This window comes from Vicugna pacos, unplaced genomic scaffold (genome assembly GCF_048564905.1).
Source record: "Vicugna pacos unplaced genomic scaffold, VicPac4 scaffold_103, whole genome shotgun sequence".
In the NCBI taxonomy this organism is placed as follows: Eukaryota; Metazoa; Chordata; class Mammalia; order Artiodactyla; family Camelidae; genus Vicugna; species Vicugna pacos.
Window position 1 is genome coordinate 2870091 of NW_027328783.1, and position 23404 is coordinate 2893494.

Sequence of the window (23404 nt, forward strand, 5' to 3'; positions counted from 1 at the left end):
TTTTATCTGTTTCTTCAAGATGTTTAGCCATCATCAATCTTGTGGGCCTAGTTACACATTGGGAAATGTAACAGACAACAATTTTATAAAATAGACAGGATATAAGTAATACAGCTAGTAACGTTAATAAAGTCACGAGTAAGAATTTAATAGTCGAGAAGTTGTATTTTTGGGTTAAAATTTTGCTTGTGTTTCTGAGTTTGATCCTATGAGAAAGTTCATATTTATGGTCAGGGTCAGAGCAGGTATTAATTGGCCAGTTGAAATCTCCCACCTTGTAAGATCAACAGTGGCCTAAACAGAACTATAAATTCTTTTTAGAATAACGTTTCTGAGGGCTATCTAATTAGAGCCTTGGAGTAGGGAAACCCACCAAGGTAACACAGAAGTACTAGACATAGGTAATTTATCATAAACTTAACAAGTGGAGTAGATCATAATCAAAGGTTGGAGAAATTATCAAAGTAATTGGTATACAGTCCTGGTCCGGTGTCTTGGGTCAGCTGTCTAGCTCAGATGTCGTCTTCTTCTCATCCTGGTCTGGTAGCTTTTTCTCCATTTGGGCATTGTTTTAAGGTGAGCAGCACTCGATAGGCCAGTGCACTGCAGGGGATGTTTCAGATAGGAAATGAATCCGAGACTCCGTTTCCTTCAGCTTTGGTGTGTATGGTCTGGTAAAGAGTACCTGAAAAAGGGTCCTTCCATTCAGGTTGGAGACAGTTCTTTAAGTCATGCCTGTTGCAGTATGTATAATCCCCTGGCTGCAGGTCATGGGGCATTGGAACTTTACCCAAGGATAGATTTCTGAGCTTCAGAAACAAACCTAGAGTATCCTTTTCATAATTCAATTAAACCGTACAGTAATGTGACATAACAGCAAGGAATGATCTGGGAAGTGTCTTAGTAAATATGGACCTCAATTAACAAAACTAGAATTTAATATCCACTAAAATATAATTTATTTTCTCTCTTAAGTTACCCTCAGTTTTCTCAAATATAGCCAAATCAAGATTAATTTTTTACAAGTTAAGTCTGATTATTTGATCATATAGCCTTTTTTAAATTGGCTGTGTTGGAAGTTTTAATACGGAGTCTCAGGGTAGAATGTTAAGGTTTGCTAAGGCCAAGAAAGACACGTCAAGGCTTTTCATGGGTTTCTGCCTTACAGATTTAGGTAAATTCTTTTCTCTTTAAAATCCTTAAAATATCTTTATACTCCTATATCTGTTAGGAGATGATCTCCCTAATTTGTTTGATAGAGCCACTGGGGACCTAAGTGTTTTTAGTCTCTTGAGGGATCAGATAGAGAGAAAAGATAAGTGTTCCAAGTGTGATTACATAGGTATAATTTATCAAATTGCTGTGAACCATAACTAGCTTAAGGAGAAGAGATTCTTTACGTCTGGGAAACAGGTTAAAAGCCAGTAGTATTTCAAACAATATCAAAAATTATAACCATATTCAGCAGGTTAATCAGTCCCATGTAACTAATTCTTTTAATGAGAGTTTTCATTAGAACTTTAAAATTTCTTACCCAGTTTAGTTCAGTGCTGTAGTTTGAAATTTATTAGAAATCAGTAAATCTCCTTGAAGAGAAAGCATTTTGCAAAACCATCAGAAGAAAACAATTAACTGTCTATAAATGACAAAAGATTTAAAAGCATGGTTAAACACCGTTACACTATAATCAATAAAGAAACCTGTTCACTATACCCATAATTATCACTGGTAACTTTTCAGATAAACCAGAATTTTAGGGAGTCCATATAATTTCTACAATACCTATATTAATAATATTTCTCATTCAATATAACCTTAGAAGTTTTATGATTCATTTGACAATTCCATGTTATTTAAAATGCCAAATGAAACTTTATAGTTAAAAATCTCTCTTTGGGATGTTTCAGGGGCCTTCTGTAGCATCCCAAACTTAACTGGAGATTAAAAGAATTTTAATTAATTAAATTAATTTTTATTTAATTAATTAGAATTTTATATTTGGGGAGCTTTTTGAAAGATTTCAGAACACTTGATCAGATAAACATATAGATCACTGTAAAGTAGTACTAATTCATTAACAAGAAAATACGTCAAAGGTAAAGGCAGAACAGATCAGCTAAGTGGTATAAGAAGTTTTACAATCTGTTACTGAAGGAGGATTAACATTTTAAGAAAATTTTTTCCTCTTAACAGAGAGAAAAACAATTCTAATCTTGTACCAGCTTACTTCTAAGATTCATTTACGTTGCCCAATTTGTTTCTAAACTTAGCCAATTCTGACCATGTACAAAACTCTTCCCTCAGGGTTCCTTTTCCACAAGCCTTCCACAGCTTTCTATACTTATATTAGTGTGTCCCTTATTTTTCTTCTATTCAGAAGTAACCAGGTTCAGGAGAAAGTCACTATTTTTCATTAACAAAATATAATTCCATTCTTACATCTTCCTTTACGCATTTATATTACTTTCCTAGGATACTGAGATCATTCCCTTACTAATAGAGACTATTTCAGTGTGGCACCAACCATTTATTAATATTTCTATATACCTTTAGTTTCACTGTAAGAGGAAGTTAAATGTTAAGTAATTCGTAATTTCAATGTTATTTTATCTGAAAATGGCATAGCTATTTAATAAAATCTTGTCATTTAACTTAATTTAGCACAACACTAGAATTTAAAGATACCAAACACTTAGAGATTATCTTAAACATACATTTTAAAAATATATTTTAAATATTTACCCAAAGCTCTCATCTCATTTGCATTTAATTTACTTAAAATTTTACCACAGCACATAACTTTTATTTTTTTTTGACAAATCTGCAACAGATATAACAGGATCTTATTTGACTTTCATTAAACCTAGGTACAGTAAAGGTATTATACATAATATTGATGACTTTAAAGATGTCTATATTAATTAGAACATACTTAAACTAAACAATATCAAATATTATCTTAATATTGAATATTTTCCATTTCACATGACGCTGAAAGTCAATTTGTTCAGTTGTTATTTTAAAAATACTTAATGTTTAAGCTCTTATATTTTTACGTCAATTAAGCAGAGCTCTATGACTTTGAATTTTTTTTCTTTAGCAGTAGAAATATCTCACTTCTATAATGTGTACACAGGCTTATAATCAGAAAAAAGCTAGAGATCTCATAGCTTCACTTTAAAACTTACTTATAAGATAGGTATAATAATAGTTGGAGTAAGCTGAATTTGCTTGCTCAAATCATTAAGGCTTACTATTTATGAAACAGACAGTTAAAATTTCTTCACAATGTCTGAAGGACCCTTCAGAGTTCTGAGTTCTAATATGCCAAAAATTTCTTGGCCTTAAGGTTTATTTCGTTGAGCTAATTAGACTCAGTCCTAGGTCACTGTTTGTTGTATTTATATTTCTGATGTGCAAGACAAAGACACTGTCTTCCAGGTCCCCAGAGAACTGCTCTCTCACCCAGGCCGTATTTTATCTCCTTAAATGGCATTTTTGTATCAGTGAGAAGAGCTGTAAACAAAGAATTCCATGTTTTAAAACTTTAAGGCTTACTTAAATATGTCTTCCAAAACTTGCATAAGGCATTTAGTAAGATCTCTTTTCCTTGTGTTATAAGTTAAACCCAGGGTAAACCTGTATTTTTTTATTAGCCACTCAAATTAGTTTTTAGTTTTACATTATATTGGACGGCTTATGTAACTATATTGGTTTATTTTAATTTGTTCAATTAATATTTTCAGAGGGACAGATATGTGCCTAGCCTTATAATACCAAGAAGGGGAAGTGTTTTTCCTCTTAAACATATGTATCCCACAACACAAGCAAAAGTTTTGTATAAAGACCATTTAAATATACCAATTTCACAAACTTTTATCTCAATTTTATTAAATCTTATACCTTTAATTTTTATATTTATTAAGTTTAATCAATAATTCTTATTTCTAGAAGGAGTGCCAGAAACCTTTTTGTGTGTGTGTGTGCATTGTATATAATTTTATAGAAGTCTCTAGGATGCCCAAGATTCAGCCAAAGAGCTTAGGCACTTCTCAGTTTTTAATTTCATTAATTGGTCTGTTATCCCAATTATTGATCAAGTATTTCAGTCTATATATACATATATTTCAAACTGTGGTAAGTAAAATGGGCTTGTTTGAACTTTAATCTTGGGGGGGAGTAGGTGAACTCTTTGGCCCTTTTTTTTTTTTAACTTTACGTTGTGTAGTATCAAAACGCTGTATGTAAATCCAAAAATGTCCATTTTATTTATTTGATTCAAAATAACCATATAAAAATATTTATCCTTTTGGGATAAGCCACTTATTTTTTTTTTCGACATTTTTACAATCATTTTTCCAGTTATTCAACCTAATTAACATTAATTATTCTAAGTTTTTATTAGCATATCTAGAAACATTTATCAGAAAGGAAAACACAAACGTAGCTTTTCAAACCAGTTTTATTTTTTTAACTAAGTTCTTAGGTTAACCATTAGATATATTTTTCTACATTTAAACTTGATTTTAATAGAAACCATAAAACAACTGTTTATAATGAGATCTCTTTAAACTTTCACCAATTAAAAAGTTTTTCCAAATTAAAAAGTCCATCATATGGCCGTCAATTTATATACAAATATAATATATATATAGTGATTTTAAACCAATAAGATGAAGAGGCCCTTCCACATGAGAGTCGGGGTGTTGCCTAAATAAAATTCAAAGGTTTACTCTCCAAAAGCTAAAAGCCTTTGTGGTCCAGGCTGATGCAGCCAAGTTTAAGATGGCAAAATATCTGAAAATTGGTACAATCAAAGAATTGCTTAGAATCCCAATTTATTTGCATGGCCACCATATGTACACAATACTTGAAACTTTTGTATGGTGGAGTCCAAGGTTTCCTTTAAAAAATAAACTAAACATACATATACATACATACACACACTTAAAACACCCAGAGAAAGATAAAACATTTACATTTCAAGGACACAGGAAGAGAAATCCAAGTTACCCCTAAAGGGGATTCTGTTTTTATAAGTTCAGAATTCCAAAAAATGTTTTTATCAGGCCTGGTTAGTTATTTTCAGAGTGAGTTTTTTTTTTTTTCTTATTCCCAATTAATGTTGTAAATTTTGTATGTACATAAACCTGGCTGGGGTAATAGTTGGAGACTGGCAATCTGTCATTTCTTTTTCTTTTCTTTTCTGTTCTTTATTTTTTTTTTTTTTTGAAAGTTCTATTCCCCATTGTAAGGTCGGGTTCTCAGAATAAATTTGCTAGTAAGATTTCCCACAGGGACAACTCTGTGTCATGAAGTCTTTGTGTCTACCACTCCTGGAAGATTCTCTGTCACCCGAGAAAGCTGTTACCAGCCAGGAGGATGGTCCGAATTTTGGAGTTGAAAGTTTCCTCATAAGAGTTTTACTTTTATCCTGAAAAATTCAATGGGGGTAACCAAATTGAGGAAAATATTAGACCAGACTCTTACCTAACCACTCAGTCCTGAACCCAGTGTCTTTCAACTTGGACTCACTCAGGATGTCTCCACTGGGTGAGTATTTTCCTCATATGTTTCCACCAGCCCCACTTTGGACATATCCTCAAGGTGGATATTTCCTGTTATCTTTCAACCAGGCCCCACTCAATATGTCTCCACTGGGTGGGTAATTCACCTCAGTTTCTTTCAACTGGAGGGCCACGTACCTGGATACACCGCCAGATAAAACTTAGGATCATCAACCAATATGTGAGATCCGAGAACCTAGAGAGACTCACCCAAATTCATCTGGACTCCCCGAGGAGGTGGATGGGCACAAAGGGCCACTGCTGGTACCAAGGCTCCGGTTACTTGGAGAGTTCAGGTGGAGAGAAATCTGCTGTGGTGCTTCATGGTGTCCAAAACTGTTGACTGAAATACATGTGCAGCCTAAAAGTTAAGAGTTATGTTTCATTTGGCGGGAGGACTCGAGCCAGGATGACAGCCTGTCAGAACTCTCTGAGGGACTGCTCCCAAGAGGTTGAGGCAGAGCTAGGATATATAGGAGCTTTACAACAAAGACCAGGTTGTTGGAACAATAAAAGATTGCTTGTTATCTAAAGAAAGCCAGGTATCTCAAGTTCAAGAATTTAGTACTTTTGTATGTGTGAGAGGAAGCAAATATTTGGACTCACTGAATTCATTTTTTAGACAAGCACCTAGCTATCTCGGGCCAGTAGCCTGTCCTTTCTTATTCTGAGTCTGCTCAGATGACACCATTGTGAGTTGCTGTAGCAGCTGAGCTGCAGGCCTGTCCTAGCTGGGGGGTGGCGGCAGCCTTTAATGACTTGGTTTCAGTATTCTTTGTTTACTGTCATGGTTGCAGTATTCTCATTCACATTGTAGTATTTTCGTTCACAGACTGATTATGGATAATCTGCAACCTTGGAAAGCAACCGAGATGGAATTACTGCAGGTACCTTCTGCTTTAATAAGCCGTGTGCAAACATAAACAGGGAGGAAGCATACACTTGGATTTGGAGGTGTAGGAAAGGGATCCTGCACATTGCAGGAGAACGCAATGCAGAATTCCTTACGTCCACCTTTCTTTACTGTAGTGGTTTCTGAGAACAGTTTATGGTAATTAACCAACATTGACAAACTGCACAAATTGCATTTAAGAGCTGGCCGGCTGAAACTTGTGTATTGGAGAGGTGGAATTCAAAGGCAAGTGGTCAGGTGGATTGGAGAGAGATGGAGCCAAGGCCTGGGCCCAGATTCCGGTTTAAATTGCCATTTCTTCACCATAGGGCCTTGGAATAGAATTCAAAATCTCTTAACCTGTTGGTGAATCTGTGAAATGGGCATAATATTCGTTTCACCCTGGGATTGTTGTAAGATCTAAAGAGTATTATAGCACACATGAAGCACTTAACCCACTGGCACTTAGCAGGGTTCACTGTGTGGGGCCGCCCCGCTTAGCATGTGTCAGAGCCGTAAAGGCAGCATTTGTCTGTTGAGGATGCACTTGCAGCCCCTTGGCTAGGTTATGAATTTGTTGATTTCCTATAATCCTTGTAATTCTATGTGCCATGGACAGTTATTTTCATGGACAGATGAGGAATCTCATGGTAAAAAGACTGTATAATTTGCCCAAAATCAGACCATAATTTTGGGTGCAGAGGCCTCGGTTCAGCATGGGCCCCTGGGCCTTCTGCTCTCTCCGTTCAGCACCAGAGCCAGATATGGAGTCGGCTGTTTCCCTGCCCAGAATATCCGGCAGGCCGCAAGACACATCTGGCCCTGTGCTGCTTGAGCAAAAACTCCGAAGGAGAGACAGTTACAAAAGGGATAAACATAAAAACAGACGACAGCAAATTGTGATCAGCTCTGAGAAGGAAAGGAACATGTCTCGCCGTGCAGAGCTGGGAGCTTTCCCGTCTGGGCTGCTCTGGGGGTGTTCATCTCAGCTAAACAAGTTCTGCTGCTGCACCAAGGCAGGAAGGCAGGGCACGTGTGGCCAGGTAGACAGGGCGTCGTTGATCTTACTCATTCCCCATTAAGCGACAGTTGTCTCGGGCACTTAACTAATAAACAGATGTTGGCCATAATCATCACGCACTTTGCTTGGTAGTTTTATTGGCCCCAGCATTGAGATGAGGTCATTGAAGCTGGGGAGTTTGCTGCATGCCCGTGATTACCTTGCAAATACCCCGACTGTTCTTTCAATCTAGACTGGTGTGGCTGTCATGTCCCAGCCCTGTGAATGGCATCTTGTAGCTTCTCCCAAGTGGCCCAAATGACTGACATTGATATGCTTAATTCGTTGGAAATAGTATGTGACAATAATAGAAAAAGGTAGTAAGAAATTGTTTGGAAAACTGGAAAAAACCTTTTCTTCCCCAGCTGGGGGAGCGTAACCTGTATCACTCACCCTACTCACTGCCTGTCACCTCCTCCCCGCCGACTCCGTGTTCATAAGCCACACTGAGTCTTGGGAGAACATTTTGCCTCATGACACTTTTGACTAGGACCTGCAAATTCTTTGTCCCTGGTTAACTCTCTCTTCAAAGCCATTCAACTTTTTTGCAGGCACCTCCACTCAGATGTAAGAATAGCCTCTTTAAACTTCTTGATGCAGCTCCTTAATGAAGATCTTGTGATGGAAACCTAGCCAAAACTGGGATGTATGCATATAGTGACTGCAAACTCAGCACTTTGTTAGTTCAGAATCAGAGGGGTGAGTGACTCAGGAAATGCTTTTTTAAGGTAACAAGGGGAAAGTGAAAGGACGCTTGCTGTGTAAGAAAGAAACATCTCAATCACAGCCAGTAAGGCACCTGTGTTCAGGATGGGGTGTGGCGAGTGCAGAGTTCTCACAAAGAAAATAGTGGTGTGATGGGAGCGAGGACAGTTGGGTACTTTATTGGGGAGGAAAAAAAGTGGGCTGAACATTTCCTTGTTGAACAAGAGGATTGTGACAAGATGTGCTTGTATTTTGGAGAGAAGGGTTTTGTGGGGACAAGCCTAGGAGTACGCTGTATATCTGGGGAGTCAGCACAACAGAGAAACACAGAGAACCGGGCAGACCCCAAGACCCATGCTGGGGGAGAGAGTGCCCACCAATTGGAGCCCTGGAGGCTGCTTCTGTCCCTTAGCTGTGGCCTCAGACCTCCCTTCACAGCCCAGTCCTGTTGATACAAGAATAAAAAACGTTGGGCATGAGAAGGGCTGTGTCCCAGGCTTTCATTGAGCCCCTGGGATGTGCCCCACCAGATTTTGTTCCTTAACTTCATGCAGTAAAGAATTCAAGAGCAAGCCAGTGTTGAGTAAAGGTAGATTTATTCAGAGAGATACATTGATAGGCAAGAGAAACTTCACGAGGTGTGGGGGTTTGATGCTCATATTAGAAGTAGGTACACACTCCACACATTGTGGGCCTTCCCCAAAGAGGGAGAGAGAGTGGTGACCGCGAGGTGGCGCTGTGTTGCTTGTTTTCTTGGGCTTGGTGGTTTCATATGCTAATAAGTAGAAGGACCAGCCTTAGGGCAAGGGGCTAGGATTCCCAGGGAGTTGGCCATTTCCCACCCTTTGACCTTTTGTGGCTAGCATTGGGACTGCCATGTTGCCTGGGGCATGTTATTCACCAAGTTACTATTACAATGGATGTTTACTGAAGCTCAAGATCTGCTAGAAGTTAAATCTCTTCATCCTGAGCCTCAAGGCCTATTGGGGTTGAATCCTTTAACATTTTGATGTTAATTGCTGTGGCCTTCCTTGAATGGCTGTGCTCTTCCCCCTTCCATCCTGTCTCACTGTGATGACACAGAGACAGCAAAGGTCGGGCCCTACCTGTGCTCCTGCATTTAAAGGTGGGAGGTGTGAGGTGGGCTTATGATGACCCTGAATGGTAAGAAAAATGTTTCAGATTTTCCTACGTGAGACATGGGGACCTGACAGCAACCTCCGCAGATTTATCTCACGGGCATTATCGCTTGTGTTGTTATAGAAACAACAGGCAAGCCAAGAAACAAGTATAACTCACAAGGTTGTAGTACTGAGATTTATTTCGCTGGCACGCTCAGAGGGGCTTCATTTCCAAAGCTCTGAGCACCTCCAAGACGTGCACATGAGGTTTTATAGGGTTAATTACAAGTATGGGGCTATTAGCCAATAAGGCTCAAACAACAAAAAGCAAGGAATCAGTACACTGAAGCTTATCAATTTGGAACAGATCCCGTTACTGACAATTGTTGTCCTTGGATTTACGTGTTAGCTTATTAGCCCATTAAACTGACACTAAACTTCAGGTTTACCAGGTAGCTCAGCAAAACTTAGATCAGTAAACCGACACTTATCACACTTAGATTTGTGACTTAGCTTGTTAGCCCAGCTGGGGTTTTCCTTCACAGTGTCACTTATATTTTTTATTTTTCTTTTTATCTTTTTTTAAGTATTTAACCCAAATTTAATATCAGGGTTTTTTGGGAAAGAAATTTCTCTTTATCTTTTCTTTGGGGTTCTTTGGTGGGGAGGTAATTAGATGTATTTATCTGTTAGTGGAGGCCCTGGGGCTTGAACCCAGGACCCCGTGCACGCTAAGCACATGCTCTACCACCCGCCCCTTCATCATTTTCTTTTTGCTTTAGCTGCCAAGAATCTTACAGCTGAATTTGTAGTCGGCCTTTAACACTTGCCCTGACTTCATGGAATCCATTTTTATGAGTTTATCTCCCCCTGGTTTCATTATGTATTGAATCTCCATTTTCTCTTCACTCTCCGTTTTGCATTTTTGTTGTTATGGTTGTTAAGCTGTGTTTAACAGAATTGTTTAAATTCTCTTTTAGCAAGAGGCTGAATGTAAATAAATATGTAAGCAAACAGCACAATTAAATGCTTTTATACATTCTGAGCTGTTTAGTAGTAACTTAAAAACCGAATTGAATATTAAAGTGATAGCATTTTAAAAATATTTTTTAATTTTTCATAAAAATATAGCTGATTTAATATATGATATTAGTTTCAGGTGTACAATAGATGCTCCATTTATAGTTACTGTAAAACATTGTCTGTATTCCCTGTGTTGTAAGATACATCCCTCTAGCGTGTTTACATTACATGTTGCAGTTTGTATAAGAAAGTTGGGTAACGCAGAGTCTGGAACGTGGCTGTGTATGACTCAGGTTCACGCTCACCCTGCCTGTCAGAGCTCAGGCCTTCGCTCCTTTCTGCAGGGGAGCGAGTGGAGGCAGCTCTCATCAGCGCTGTCACCACCCTCTGAGTGGCAGTGACAGCAGTGACTGTGTGTGGACGTGCAAATTGTTTTTCCAAGAGCTTTATATGCGTTTCTGCATTTAATAATTAAAGCCCTCCTGTGAGGAAGCGTTTTTAATGCATAATACATTTTATTTTGATATTGATAGATTTCAAACCTCTGGAAAATTTACAGTGTACAATAAACGCTTAGATACAGTTCACCTTATAGGGCACTATTTGGCTTTCTGTGTCTGGCTTATTTTAGCATAAAATTTCAAGGTTCATCCATATTGTAGCCTGAATCAGTACTTTATTCTTTTTGTTTGATAATATCCTTTTCCATTTTTTTTTGGTTTTAGTCTATTTAAAAATATTTTCATTGAAGTCTAGTCAGTTTATAATGTTGTGTCAGTTTCTTGTCTACAGCAAAATACTTCAGTTAAAAAGGAACATACCTGCATTCATTTTCATACTCTTTTTAAACATAAGTTACTATAAGATATTAAATATATTCTCCTGTGCTATACAGTATAAACTTGCTGTTTATTCTTTACATACTCAGTAACTGCAAATCTTGAACTCCCAATTTATTCCTTCCCATACCCTCCCCCCTCTGGTAACCACAGTTTGTTTTCTGTGACTCTGTGTCTGTTTCTGTTCTGTAGATAAGTTTATTTTTTTGTTTCTTTCTTTTTTTTTTTTTAGATTCCACATGTCAGCAATCTCATATGGTATTTTCCTTTCTCTTTCTGGCTTACTTCTCTTAGAATGACATTCTCCATGTCCATTGATGTTGCTGCAAATGACATTATTTTATTATTATTTTATGGCTGAATAGTAGTCTATTGGACAAATATGCTACAACCTCTTTATCCAGCCATCTGTCAGTGGACATTTCGGTTGTTTCCATGTCTTGCTATTGTAAATAGTGCTGCTGTGAACATTGGGGTGTAGGTGTCTTTTTGAATTAGGGTTCCTTCTGGATATATGCCCAGGAGTGGGATTGCTGGGTCATCTGGGAGGTCAAGGTTTTGTCTTTTGATGAACCTCTATACATTTTTCCACAATGGCTCCACCAAACTGCATTCCCACCACAGTGTAGGAGGGTTCCCAATTCTCCGCAGCCTCTCCAGTATTTATTGTCTGTGAACTTCTCAATGATGGCTATTCTGACTGGTGAGAGGTGATATTTGATTGCAGTTTTGATTTGCATTTCTCTGATAATGATATTGAACATTTTTTCATGTGCCTACTGGCCATTTGTGCGTCTTCATTGGAGAAATGTTTCTTTAGGACTTCTGCCATTTTTTGTATTGAATTGTTTGTTTTTCTTTCTTATTAAGTGTAAAAGCTGTTTACATATTCTGGGAATTAAGCCCCTAGCAGTTTCATTTATTGTAAATATTTTCTCCCATTCCATAGGTTGGTTGTCTTTTTGTTTTGCTTACTGTTTCCTTAGCTGTGCAAAAGTTTGTAAGTTTAATTAGATCCCTCTTGTATATTTTTGGTTGTTTTTCTATTGCTTGAGTAGACTGCTCTAGGAAAACATTGCTGAGATGTATGTCACATGTTTTGCCTATGGTTGCTTCTAAGAGGTTTATAGTGTCTTGTCTATATGTTTAATTCTTTAACACATTTTGAATTCATTTTTGTGTATGCTGTGAGGGAGTAGTCTAACTTCATTGATTTACATGCAGCTGTGCAGTTTTCCCTGCACCATTTGCTGAAGAGGCTGTCTTTACTCCATTGTATGTTCTCACCTCCTTTGTCAAAGTTTCAATGACCAAAAGTTTGTGGGCCTATTCTTGGTAAATGTGTTTATCCGTTCATTGATGGATGGATATTGTTAGTAACTTTTGGCTACTCTGAATGATACTGCTATGAATATTGATGTGAAATTTTTATGAGAATATGTTTTCATTCTGTTGGCTGTACAGTTGGCCCTCCATATGTGTAGTTTCCACTACATGGATCCAGATGGCTGATTGTAAAGGGACTCGAACATCCTTGGATTATGGTATCCAGGGTGTGGGGTTCCTGATACCAACCCCCCAAGGGTATTGAGGGATGACTCTACATATAGGAGTGGAATTGCTGAGACATATAACTCTAAGCTTTTGAGGAAATACCAGGCTTCTCCAAAGAAGTTGCACAATTGTCCCTTTCCCCTGGCCGCATATGAGGTTTCTCTGTCTCCTGAACGACAATTGTTATTGTCCATGATTTGGTAATAACCATCCTAGTGGGTGTAAAATGAGATCTCATTTTGATTTTGATTTGTCTAGTGATGTTGAGCATCTTTTCATATGCTTATTGGCCATTTGTATATGTATCTAAATTCGTGGTAAATTTAAAAATTGGGTCTGTTTTATTGTATTGTTCAGTTGTAAGAATTCGTTATATATCCTGGATGCTACTCTCTTATTAGATACATGTTTTGCAAAATTGTTCTTCTATTCTGCACATTGTCTTTCACTATATTTTTTTAAACATTAAAACAATTTCTTTACAGGGGAGGTAGTTAGATGTAATGATTTATTTTATTTTTCTTGCTAAGCAAGCACTCTCTGACTTGAGATACCCATTTCCCCTGTCATTTCACTTTCTTGATGATGTCCTTTGTAAGAAAAGGGTTTTAATTTTGATGAAGTCCAGTTTATCTGCTTTTTTCTTCTATCACTTGTGCTCTTGGTATTGTATCCAGGAAACCAAAGCCTATCCTAGGACCACAAAGATTTATACTGTGTCTTCTTTTAGAAAGTTTATAGGTTTAATTTTTACATTTCTGTCTGTGATCTACTTTGATTTAATTTTTATTTGTTATATAAAATATGGGTGTTCAGATTCCAGATTGATTCTTTTGCCTGCAGACACCCAGCTGTCCCTGCACAATTTGTTGAATAGACTATTCTTTCAATGGGGTGTTTTTGGCCCCCTAGTGGAAAACTGTCTGTAAATGTAAGTTTTTCCCCGTGGGTTTTTATTGTGTCTTTTAGATTTATTTATCCAAACTTATGCCAGCAACATACTGACTTATTACTATAGCATTTTAGTACCTTTTAAAGTGAGTCCTCCAACTTTACTCTTCTTTTGCAAGGTTGTTTTGGCTATCCTGGGCCCCTTGCACGTCCATATTAATTTTGGGATCAGTTTTTCAATTTTTGCAAAGAAGTCAGCTGGAATTTTGATAGGGATTCCACTGTATATGTAGATCATTTTGAGGAGTCTTAATATTTTTAATAATACTGTCTATCATTCCATGGAAATGGGATGTCTTCCATATATGTAGATCTTTTAAAATTTATTTTGGTGATACTTCAAAAAGTTCAATGTACAAATCTTGTAAATTTTTGTTAAATGTATCTCTCATTTTATTTTTAATGCTGCTGTAATTGGAAATGCTGAGTTTCTTATGGGTGGGACTATATATCAATCTTCTTATTTCTAGAATTCCTTAACAGCAATTACCCTAGTTATATATTTGCTACTTAAATCTATCCACAACAATTCCCCACCCCGTGTTATAAGAAACCAAGACCCAAGTTAAGCTACCTGAACACCTATGTGGAAATGTGAAATGAGACCCTTGGGTGGGGCTTTGTGCAGATGATACTGGAGCTTATTCAGGATGGCTTCATCGTAATTTCTTTTAAACAACCCTTTCGGTGTATTTAGTCAGATACATTAAGAACATGCCCTTTTGATGTGCGGAGTAGCTAAGACTATGATTTTCAAATAATTTCTAATGAGAGTGTTGTTCTTGAAACCTAATTTGCATCAATCTTTGAAGATTTATGTTTCAGGGGCTTTGACTAAAGAACACCTGTCTTTAATCAATAACGACAACTAAATGCTCAAGCAACATGTAAGAGCTTGAGCAAACTGCCCCTACCCCATAGTGCTGGGTGGCTGCAGCTGCAACTGGAGTCAGCGCTTACCTATCCCAGTACGCTTGTGCTGATCTGCTCAAAGTGGTTCGTCCAACAGTTTGTCAGTAGTCTGTTGGACAAAGTCATTAAAAATTGATTGAAGGTTGCTGGAATGCAATATAATCTTATTAATATTAATTAAGCACATATTGAGTGCTTATTGTATGATGGAATTGTCCCTCAGCCTCACATGAATATTATTTCTCATAAAACCTCACATATTTCCTTGTTAATCTCACTTTACAGATAAGGAGACAGACAATTAGGTCTTCTCTCTTTTGGGGGAGCTCATTATCAATGATGGGAAGTTATAAGGAAAAAGATATTGATTCATCATGAGAAAACATTTTTCTGAGGGTCAGCAAAGAAGAAGATGAACACTGAAGAAGGTGATCATTGTTCAAGTGAGACAAGCCCTGGGTTGTGCGGAGTCAGCATCCCTGTCCTAGAGAAGGCACGTGTAGAGCTGCGTACTGGGTGAGGCGGCGCGGCCGCGCAGGGAACGCGGATGCTGGGCCGTTGGGCTGTGCTCAGGCCCGGTGGTGCTTTCTCCTAAGGGCAGTGGACCATCATTGACAGATTTTATGTTGGAGAGTGGGGTGCTCTCGTAGTTCACTTTTGTCTTGTAGAATGCTTGGAAACACTTAGAAGGCTTGGCAGGAGGTGATGTGATGAGTCAGAGTAGGGTGGCTGCGAGGTGTAGCAGTGTTCAATTTTCAAGTTGTTTTCAGGCCCAGGCTTGTGGCTCAGTAGCCGTGTCAGTTTGAATGACGCACTCAAGGAAGTGAAACAATTTATCTAATCAATTGAAGCAGTGATGTACCCAATTCCCAGGACTGTTGTGGAGATCCAGTGAGATAACGTTTGCAGTGTGCAGCATGGTCCCAGCACAGAGTCAGTGCTGAGTGAGTGACAGTGAGTATCTGGTAGGTCAGGTGTGGGTGGTGGGACTCGGTGTCTGAGGATATCTGGGCCCTGAAGGAGGGGTCCATTCACATCTGTGAGTGATGGGTCTGAGTTGGGAGAGGCACGGAGAACTTAGCCCCGGACCAGAGGCCCTGGGCAGGACGGCTATTGGAGGAGCACCGTGAAGTCAGCTCTTTGCAGGTGGAGTTGGAGGTGCCCTTGTGACATCTAAGTGCAGTGTCACGAGCTGAAAGAGGAGGTCTGGGCCCAGGCTTTGCATTTTCGAATAATGTCAACTCCTGAGGACACCGAAGTATTGATCACTGAACGGAAGTCATACTTTACAGGACAAATGAATAGTAGTATCACCTCTGTCATCAAAGCTCACGTCTATTTATTCATCACTCAGTTTGCTAATTGGGTGCTTACAGAGCTCACTTCACCGTCCTCCCGTGGGCTCAGGCTCCACAGAAAAGAGCTGGTGTGTCTTCCACTTTTCCAGAAGAAGACACATTTAGCTTGTAGCCTTCTGTACCTCGCCAGACTTAGGATATTAGTTTGTTGGTTTAATTGTATTTTCTGTTGGCCATGTCCTGACAGGAGAGAAATTTTACCTCATGGTCATGTTTCAATTAGCTGTTACTGAGAATTGCTGATCTGATACATAGTGTATGTATTATATTAACTTTGTAGAGTAGTTATCATTTTTCTGTCTTTGCCCTTTAATTTTGATTGCCCCTTCAGTGTTCTATCCTTTTTGGGGCCTTATTTTTTTTTAATTAAAAATGTCTGTTAACAGTTAAGAAAACAAAAACAAAGAAAAAATGCACATGGGAGCTAAATTTAGAAAATGTCTAGTGTGTTTTCTATCTCGGCAATGGAGGGTTCTAGAAACTCGTGAAAACTTTCATTACACAAGTTCCTTAAAATGCTGATTAAGAAATAAAACCTTCCTTCCTCATCTTTCAAGCTGCACAACTAATTGTCAAGAAAGTGAGGGGAAATTCTCAGAAGCCAAGACAAATGAGAAAGCAGGGTTTCTGGGAGATATGCGAGCCTTAGAATCCCTGGGGTGCTGGTTCGATCCTGAACTGATTTTCAGTTGCCTTGACAGGAGGGCAGGATGTGAGCCCCAGGCCTCTGACACTAGGAGTTGGATGGGGGATCATATTATGGGCCAAGCCCATCCTGAGGATCTTGGTTTACTAAAGGGTGAAATAGGAAAAAAAAGAATTCCTCAAGGCAAGAAAATAAGGAAAGTCAATTTTGTTGGAAGAGGGGAAAAATAACAAATCCAAAGTAAGGATATAGTTTAAAGTTGTTCGGCATTAGAGTGACCACAAACACCTGGCAGAAAAGCACAGCTACTCCTTGATTGATAAGTTGTGTTTTGAATGAATCAGTGAACAGCCATTCTGAAAAAGGCCTCCAGAGTCTTGTGGATCAAGATACTGGACAGCAAACACCTCCCTTCCAAGGTCTCATTCAAATAACCAGAAAGGTTTTAAAGGAAAGAAGCCATGATCATAGTTCTATTTATTAACATCTCTATATGCTACAAATTCAGAGGTAACTATGTAGTTGTCTCCTCTATTATGGACCTTACTTTCTCTTTGGGGAGACAAAATGACATAGTTGGTAATCTTGGTGGAGGGAGGTGTTAGTCTGTTGCACTTAGCCAGGAGAGGAGATTAAGAAAACAGTGAAGGGTGGGTGAAATTTTTAGCTGAGGACAGTCTTGTTCACTTGGCTTTTAATTGCAGGCTCAATGAGCTGTCACTGGAGGGAATAGATCTTACAGAGGATGGACTTAGCTCAGGCCTCATTGGAATGGACAAATGAACCTGGAGAAAGACAGTCAAATCTGTGCAGACATTAAAGTTCACTTGAACGTGCTGCATCCCTGAGCCAAAGATAGGACAAATATGCAGCAATTCTTGAGGACAGAAGAGTGGTTTTTAAGGTTCTCCAAGAATGAATCCCATGGAACCGAGATGGCCAGTTGTCAAACTGAGACTTTGTTCTTTGGACGGTGTACCCAGCAAGGGTATTGGCCTTTTATATGTTTCCATTTGTCTTTAATACATGTCTGTTGATGAGGACATGGGCACAAATGTTTGACACCTTGTCGAGGCGATTTTGGATACCTGCCTAGAAGCACGGGCACAGTTGTGGCTGCTTCATACATCTTGCAGCCCATCCCTTTCCCCGGCTCCGTGATCACGGCAGAGTGGTTCCTTGTTGACCTGTCCGTTTCCTCTGTGACATCATAACCCATGAAAAGACCGGAGCCTATTAACTTGGCTTTGTTAAAGTCAAAGAAACAGATCAAATATGGAGTCAGATTTGTTCTTTCCTATTTCAGTAGTACCATGGAGATGGCAGTTTGGGCAGCTTTTTGTAGTGTCCTGGAGGCTTTCTCTCTCAGCTTCTGGGCACCTCTATTGAAAACCCTTCATTGCTGTCTGGCCTGCTGGTAATGCACACTGCCTGTTTTGCCCTGAAGATGTGTTCTGTTTATAAACTCATCTCTACTCCTTGGAAAACAACTCAAGAAAAACTCAGTTGGTTTTCCACCAGCCATGGGCAGGGGTGAGGTATACCATGTTATTATTTCATAAAATAATAGTAATAATAGTAATAGTAATAGTACTAGAAATAATAATAGTATTATAATAATAATAATAATATAAAAGAAGTCTTAAAACAGGAATGAGCACATTGGAGAGAGTCAATAAATGCTTTCTGGCTTAAATCAAAAGTGATGACTTAGTGATTCCATGGCTGCTGTATTTGCTAAGCTAGTTACTCCTTTGCTCCATTACACATTATTTTAACTGAAAAAGAAATGCAAGCAAATGGTTAAAAAAAAAACTCAAACAGAGCACAAAAATACACAAGTGAAAGAAGTTTTCCCTCATCCTCTGTTCTTTCAGCCCTGTCTGGAGATGCCACTGTTTACTATCTTTTGGGTGCTTTTCCAGATATGCTTTGCACATTCCCACCTATGTATGTAAATTCCTTTAAAATTTTAGTTATTTTTAACTTAAAGAGATTTAAATCCTCAAGTGGCTTCTGCCCGGGTAATAGAACAGAACAAATCTGACTCCAAATTAGATCTGTTCCTTTGAATTTAACCCTATGCTCTGTCTCCTAGGCTTCATCTTGCTTGTAAAAAATTGTTGCCTAGAGCCTGAAATACACAGGAGAGCTTATTCTGAAGCTCTGACCTTTAAGGATATTTAACACTTTTTCATTCATTAAAAGATAGCAAATTGCAGAATAGAAAATAACGTTTGTTTTGTTGGAGATTTACAGGGATCTGACCCACGCAGATAGCTGTAAGAACAAAGGATTCTAACAAGAAGGAATTCCTACACTAAGAAGTTTGCAACAACCAAGCACGTAGGAAAGGAGCCTGAATTGTGACTTGGGGAGATGGTTTTCCAGAACATTAGTTTGCCAACTAGGTCTACAGAAACTTGCTATTCCAAGCCCCAACATCTGGTTTCCAAACTTATTGGCCTGTCCTGCACTGAGGAGAATGAATTTGGACTTGGTAACACTCCTATCTACCTAGAAAGCTGGGCACTGGAGCTGAGTGTTATGGAAACAGGCCAGCCAAGAAACAAGCACCAATCGGAGTGCTGGAGTACTCAGAATTATTATGCCGGTGGGCTCAGAGGGGCTTCTGCTCCGAAGTTCTGAGCACCTCCAAGACGTGCACATGAGGTTTTAAATACTTCAATACAAGTAAGGGGATATTAGCCAATAAGACTTAAAGAACAAAAAGCAAGGAATCAGTACACTGGAGCTTATCAATTTGTAATAGATCACGTTACTGACACTTGTTGAGCTTGGAATTACGAGTTAGGTTGTTAGGCCAATAAACTGACACTAAACTTCAGATTTACGAGATAGCCCAGCAGAACTTAGATCAGTAAACCGACACTTATCACACTTAGATTTGTGACTTAGCTTGTTAGCCCAGCTGGACTTTTCCTTCACATGAGGACAGCTCTCCCACCCCCAGGAAACCACTGTGATCCCTTGATGTTTCCACTAGGGTGGGGTATGGTTTACCCAGGAGGGGTGGGGACTATGCACCAACACTCAGGCAGTCTGCTCTGTCTGGGGCTCTGATCTTGTACCACACCACTCCCCCCAGCCCAACACCTGGGACAGTGGAGCTAAGGCAGTGATCCTTCCTGCCTGTTTCCCAGCGTGTAAAAGGGGAATATGTGCTCTTCCCAAGGAAGTTCTGAGCGACAACACCTGCGGGTGCTTGGTTCTCAGAGCAACAGAAAACCCAGCTCCGCATGGGGGCAACGGGTGTGATCCCCGTAGTGTTTCTGCAGAAGCATCTGATGGAGGGCTGGATCAGGGAGGTAAATCATGAGCTGCGGGACTTGAACGGTTACAGAAGTGTACAGAGGTAGGTCTGCCATCTCAGGGTGCCCTAGAGGTAAAGCTTTTTCTCTCCAACTCCGCTACGACACTCCCCTATCCAGACCCATCCCTTCTCTGCTCTTCCTGTCCATCTGTATCCCTCCACTTTTCCCCTCTTCTCCACCCGCTCCCATCTTCTCCCTCCCTCGCTGTCCCACCTTCTCTCGCAGAATCCAGAGAGGATCCATGTCCCTCCTGCGCATGCGCTGTCGGTGCCTGGTGGTCCGCTGGTTCGAAGCTCCATGTCCGAGCCGGGGATTGGCCCCAAATGCTTCTCAACTCTGTCGCCCGTTAGGCCTTTGGTTCCTGCCTGGGGCCGGGGCTTCTGGCTGTGGAAGTGCAAGGTGGGGGGCTCCCGTGAAAGGGTTCAGGCGGCTTCGGGAGGGTGATCCGCCTTTCACAGCCCCCAAGGGCGCCAGTCAGCCCGTGTTCAGCTGAATTTCTCTGGCCAGACCCTTCTGACAGCACCACCTGCCCCGGCGCCCCGGCCACAGCTGTCCAGGTCCAGGTGTGCGCCTGCCACCTCTCACGCAGCCGGGATCCCCTCAGTCCACGGCTGGCGTCCCCTTCCCCTCTCCCGCCCGCGAGTCCTCTCCTCCCGGGCTTCCTCTCCTCGGCCGCCTGCCCGTCCCCACCAATGGGCGGGCTGTTTCCCGGGCGGGCGTGGTCTGCGGACCTGGACGGGAGCGGGCGGCTTATGCTGGTGCTGGGGCTGGCCTCCGAGCGGGGCTGCAGCCCGCACCCCCCCTTTCCCTCCCCCCTAGGGCTGCCCTCCTTTCCCTTTCACCCTCCCTCAGGACCAGCTCAGTGGCGTGTGTGCTGCTCCCCGGGCTGAGAGCCTCTGGCTGTAGCGCCCAGCTTCACCTGGTGGAGTCGGGAAAAGGGAGCATCAGTGCTGAGCAAGCGTCTGTCTCCTCCCTCAGTGTTTCTGCCGCAGGTAAGTACCTTGAACACTTTCAGGTGTTATGATGGCGGTGCTTGTTGATGTCACGTGTTTTTATAGTGAGAGGGATTAACAGTGGTGAAAGCAGGGCTTGGTTCTGTTAAAAATGAGCTGAAGGCATAAAGCTGTGATATCCTCCTTCCTTCCCTCTCCAAGGGTGAAACGTGTGACCGTCGATTTTAAAAAGACAGTTACAGTCCCTAACTAGCCCAGCCCAGCTAGTGTGTGTTAACAGGAACAGCATCACCAGAGGCCTTGGAGACCCAGGGATATTGCAGTCCTAAAGAACTCCTGGCACAGTTTTGTTTGTATTGGTTTTTTGTTTTTCTTAAATTGTGGGACAGACTAGTGGTATAAAAAGAAAAATATTTGTCAAGAAATATTTTTTCATATAACAGCGTTATTGTGATATAGTTCACACACCATGAATTCCATCCATTTAAATGGTAAAATTCAGCAGCTTTTAGCATATTCACAGTTGTGCAACCATTATTATTCCAGAACGTTTTTATCACTTCAGAAAGAGCAGTGGAAATTAATGACCAATCCACCCCTCCCCAGTGGTGGTTCTAAAGAAATTTCTTGGCTAATCTTGACCATAAATTCACTTGTTACATTCCAAGAAAAATCTGGTAGGAATTCTAATCAGAATTGCAATGAATCTGTCTATCAAAACAGGAAGAATTAACGTCTTTATGGCACAAACTTCTTCTACCCATGAATATATTTCAGACCCTATATTTTCCTCTGTCCAGAGCCTGGCCCATGGGAAGTCCTCACTACTTGTTGGGCTTGTGAATGATGAGATCCTATACATCGTTAGTTGCAGCTGTAGCCTTTCACAGAAGAGAAAAGAAACCTCAGTGAAACAAGTGACTCTCTGATGGTCAGAAAGAGTGACAGCCATTGCTGGAGTGATCCAGTGGACTTGGTGTTTGCAACCAGAATTCTCCACCACCTACAGCTAAGGGGATTAGAGTCTTCTTTTATTTTTTCTTAATGGCGTTGCTTTTATTTTTACTTATTTTTTAAATTATTTTTTATTTAAGTGTAGTCAATTTACAATGTTAGTTTCAGGTGTACAGCAGAGATTCAGTTATAAACATATGCATATGTATATACATATGTTTTAGATTGTTTTTAGTATAACTCATTACAAGAAATTGAATATAGTTCCCTGTGTTATATAGCAGGTCCTTGTCATTTATTTTATATTTACTAATTTGTATCTGTTAATCCCTCCTTTCCTGCCTGCTAAATACAGTTTGCTTTCTATGTCCATGAGTCCATTTATAGGAGCACCATTTTTCCTAGTAATATATGCTCTTTGGCTGCTTTCAGTTTCAGTAATTCCATCTTATCTGTGGGCGCTTTTCTTCTGGTGGCCTTTATGTGGTTTGCACACGTGGTAATAGAGATCTTTATTTGGGAGAACTCCAGGCCTCTGTAGTCCCTGGTACAGAATGCCCACTGAATTGATGATTGAACTGGGAAAAAAGCACAGTAAATGCTGGAATTTCCACTATGGTTGAGAATTCCAGGTTTCAATAACCTGTTTAGAAAACCTTAATATTGGCTGCACCCATACTGGGTAATTTGGTGGAAATTCATGGTATGGTGGTGTAGAGACGGGGCCTTATATTCTTCTTCTCTTTCTATTTTCTAACACTCATTCTCCTGGGCCTTCCAGATCCTCCCCCAGAAGTGCCCAGGGCTGGCTTGGTGCTGCACTGAGGCAATATTTGTTAATAACGCCCTTTCCTCTTCTCCTCTGAGCCTCCGTTTCTTTCTGTGCACAATGAGCGCTTAGACTAGATAAATACTTTTCAGTTTCTTTTAAAGCCATGTTTCCTTTGAGAAACAGAAAATGCAAATATCTCCTCTCAACCCAACCCTTTAGATTTTGGTATGTCCTCCAAGGAGTGACATAGCTCTTTGTGAAAAATTGATGTGATTTTGATTGCAGATGACACAGAAAAGACTCTTCAGAGATTTATTGCAGGGAGAGGGCAGGAAAGAGGCAGTATGTGACACTTTCTAGTGTGAGCAACGGAGCAGGGACTTGGATTTAAATACGGTGTCTGACGTGGCCTCTCTCTAATCTTGTAGAATGTGATAAACTTCTCTACCTCAGTTTCTTGATGTGTCAAGTTGGGGTGATAATATTTTAAGGCTTCTGTGAAACATTATACAAATAAGACATTTGTGTCTCGGTAGAAACAAGATCTGCTAGGGATTCAGGGATTTGTTTAAAAAAAATTCTTGTCCATAGCACTCTGTCTGTGTGTATTTAGACGTTCCTGGAGGGTGAGGGTGAGTCTAAAGTCCATTGTGGGACAGGTGGCCCATATTTCTCCGTGTCCCAGTTTACCCCCTACTCCCCAGTCCTCTTCCTCAGTCCAGGATGAAGTTCCCTAGTAGATTTACACAGAGGTCTTGTGGA

General features: G+C 40.1%; 1 protein-coding gene across 1 annotated transcript in view; it reads left to right on the forward strand.

Moving 5' to 3' along the window:
- Window positions 1–23404, forward strand: part of LOC140694720 (uncharacterized) — a 153367-nt gene that overhangs the window by 40689 nt on the left and 89274 nt on the right. Inside the window, exons 10-11 of the mRNA XM_072957831.1 lie at window positions 20189–20362; window positions 20816–20955. Of these exons, the coding sequence (XP_072813932.1) occupies window positions 20189–20362; window positions 20816–20869 (228 nt within the window). The 3' untranslated portion in view covers window positions 20870–20955. The remainder of the gene's footprint in view (window positions 1–20188; window positions 20363–20815; window positions 20956–23404) is intronic.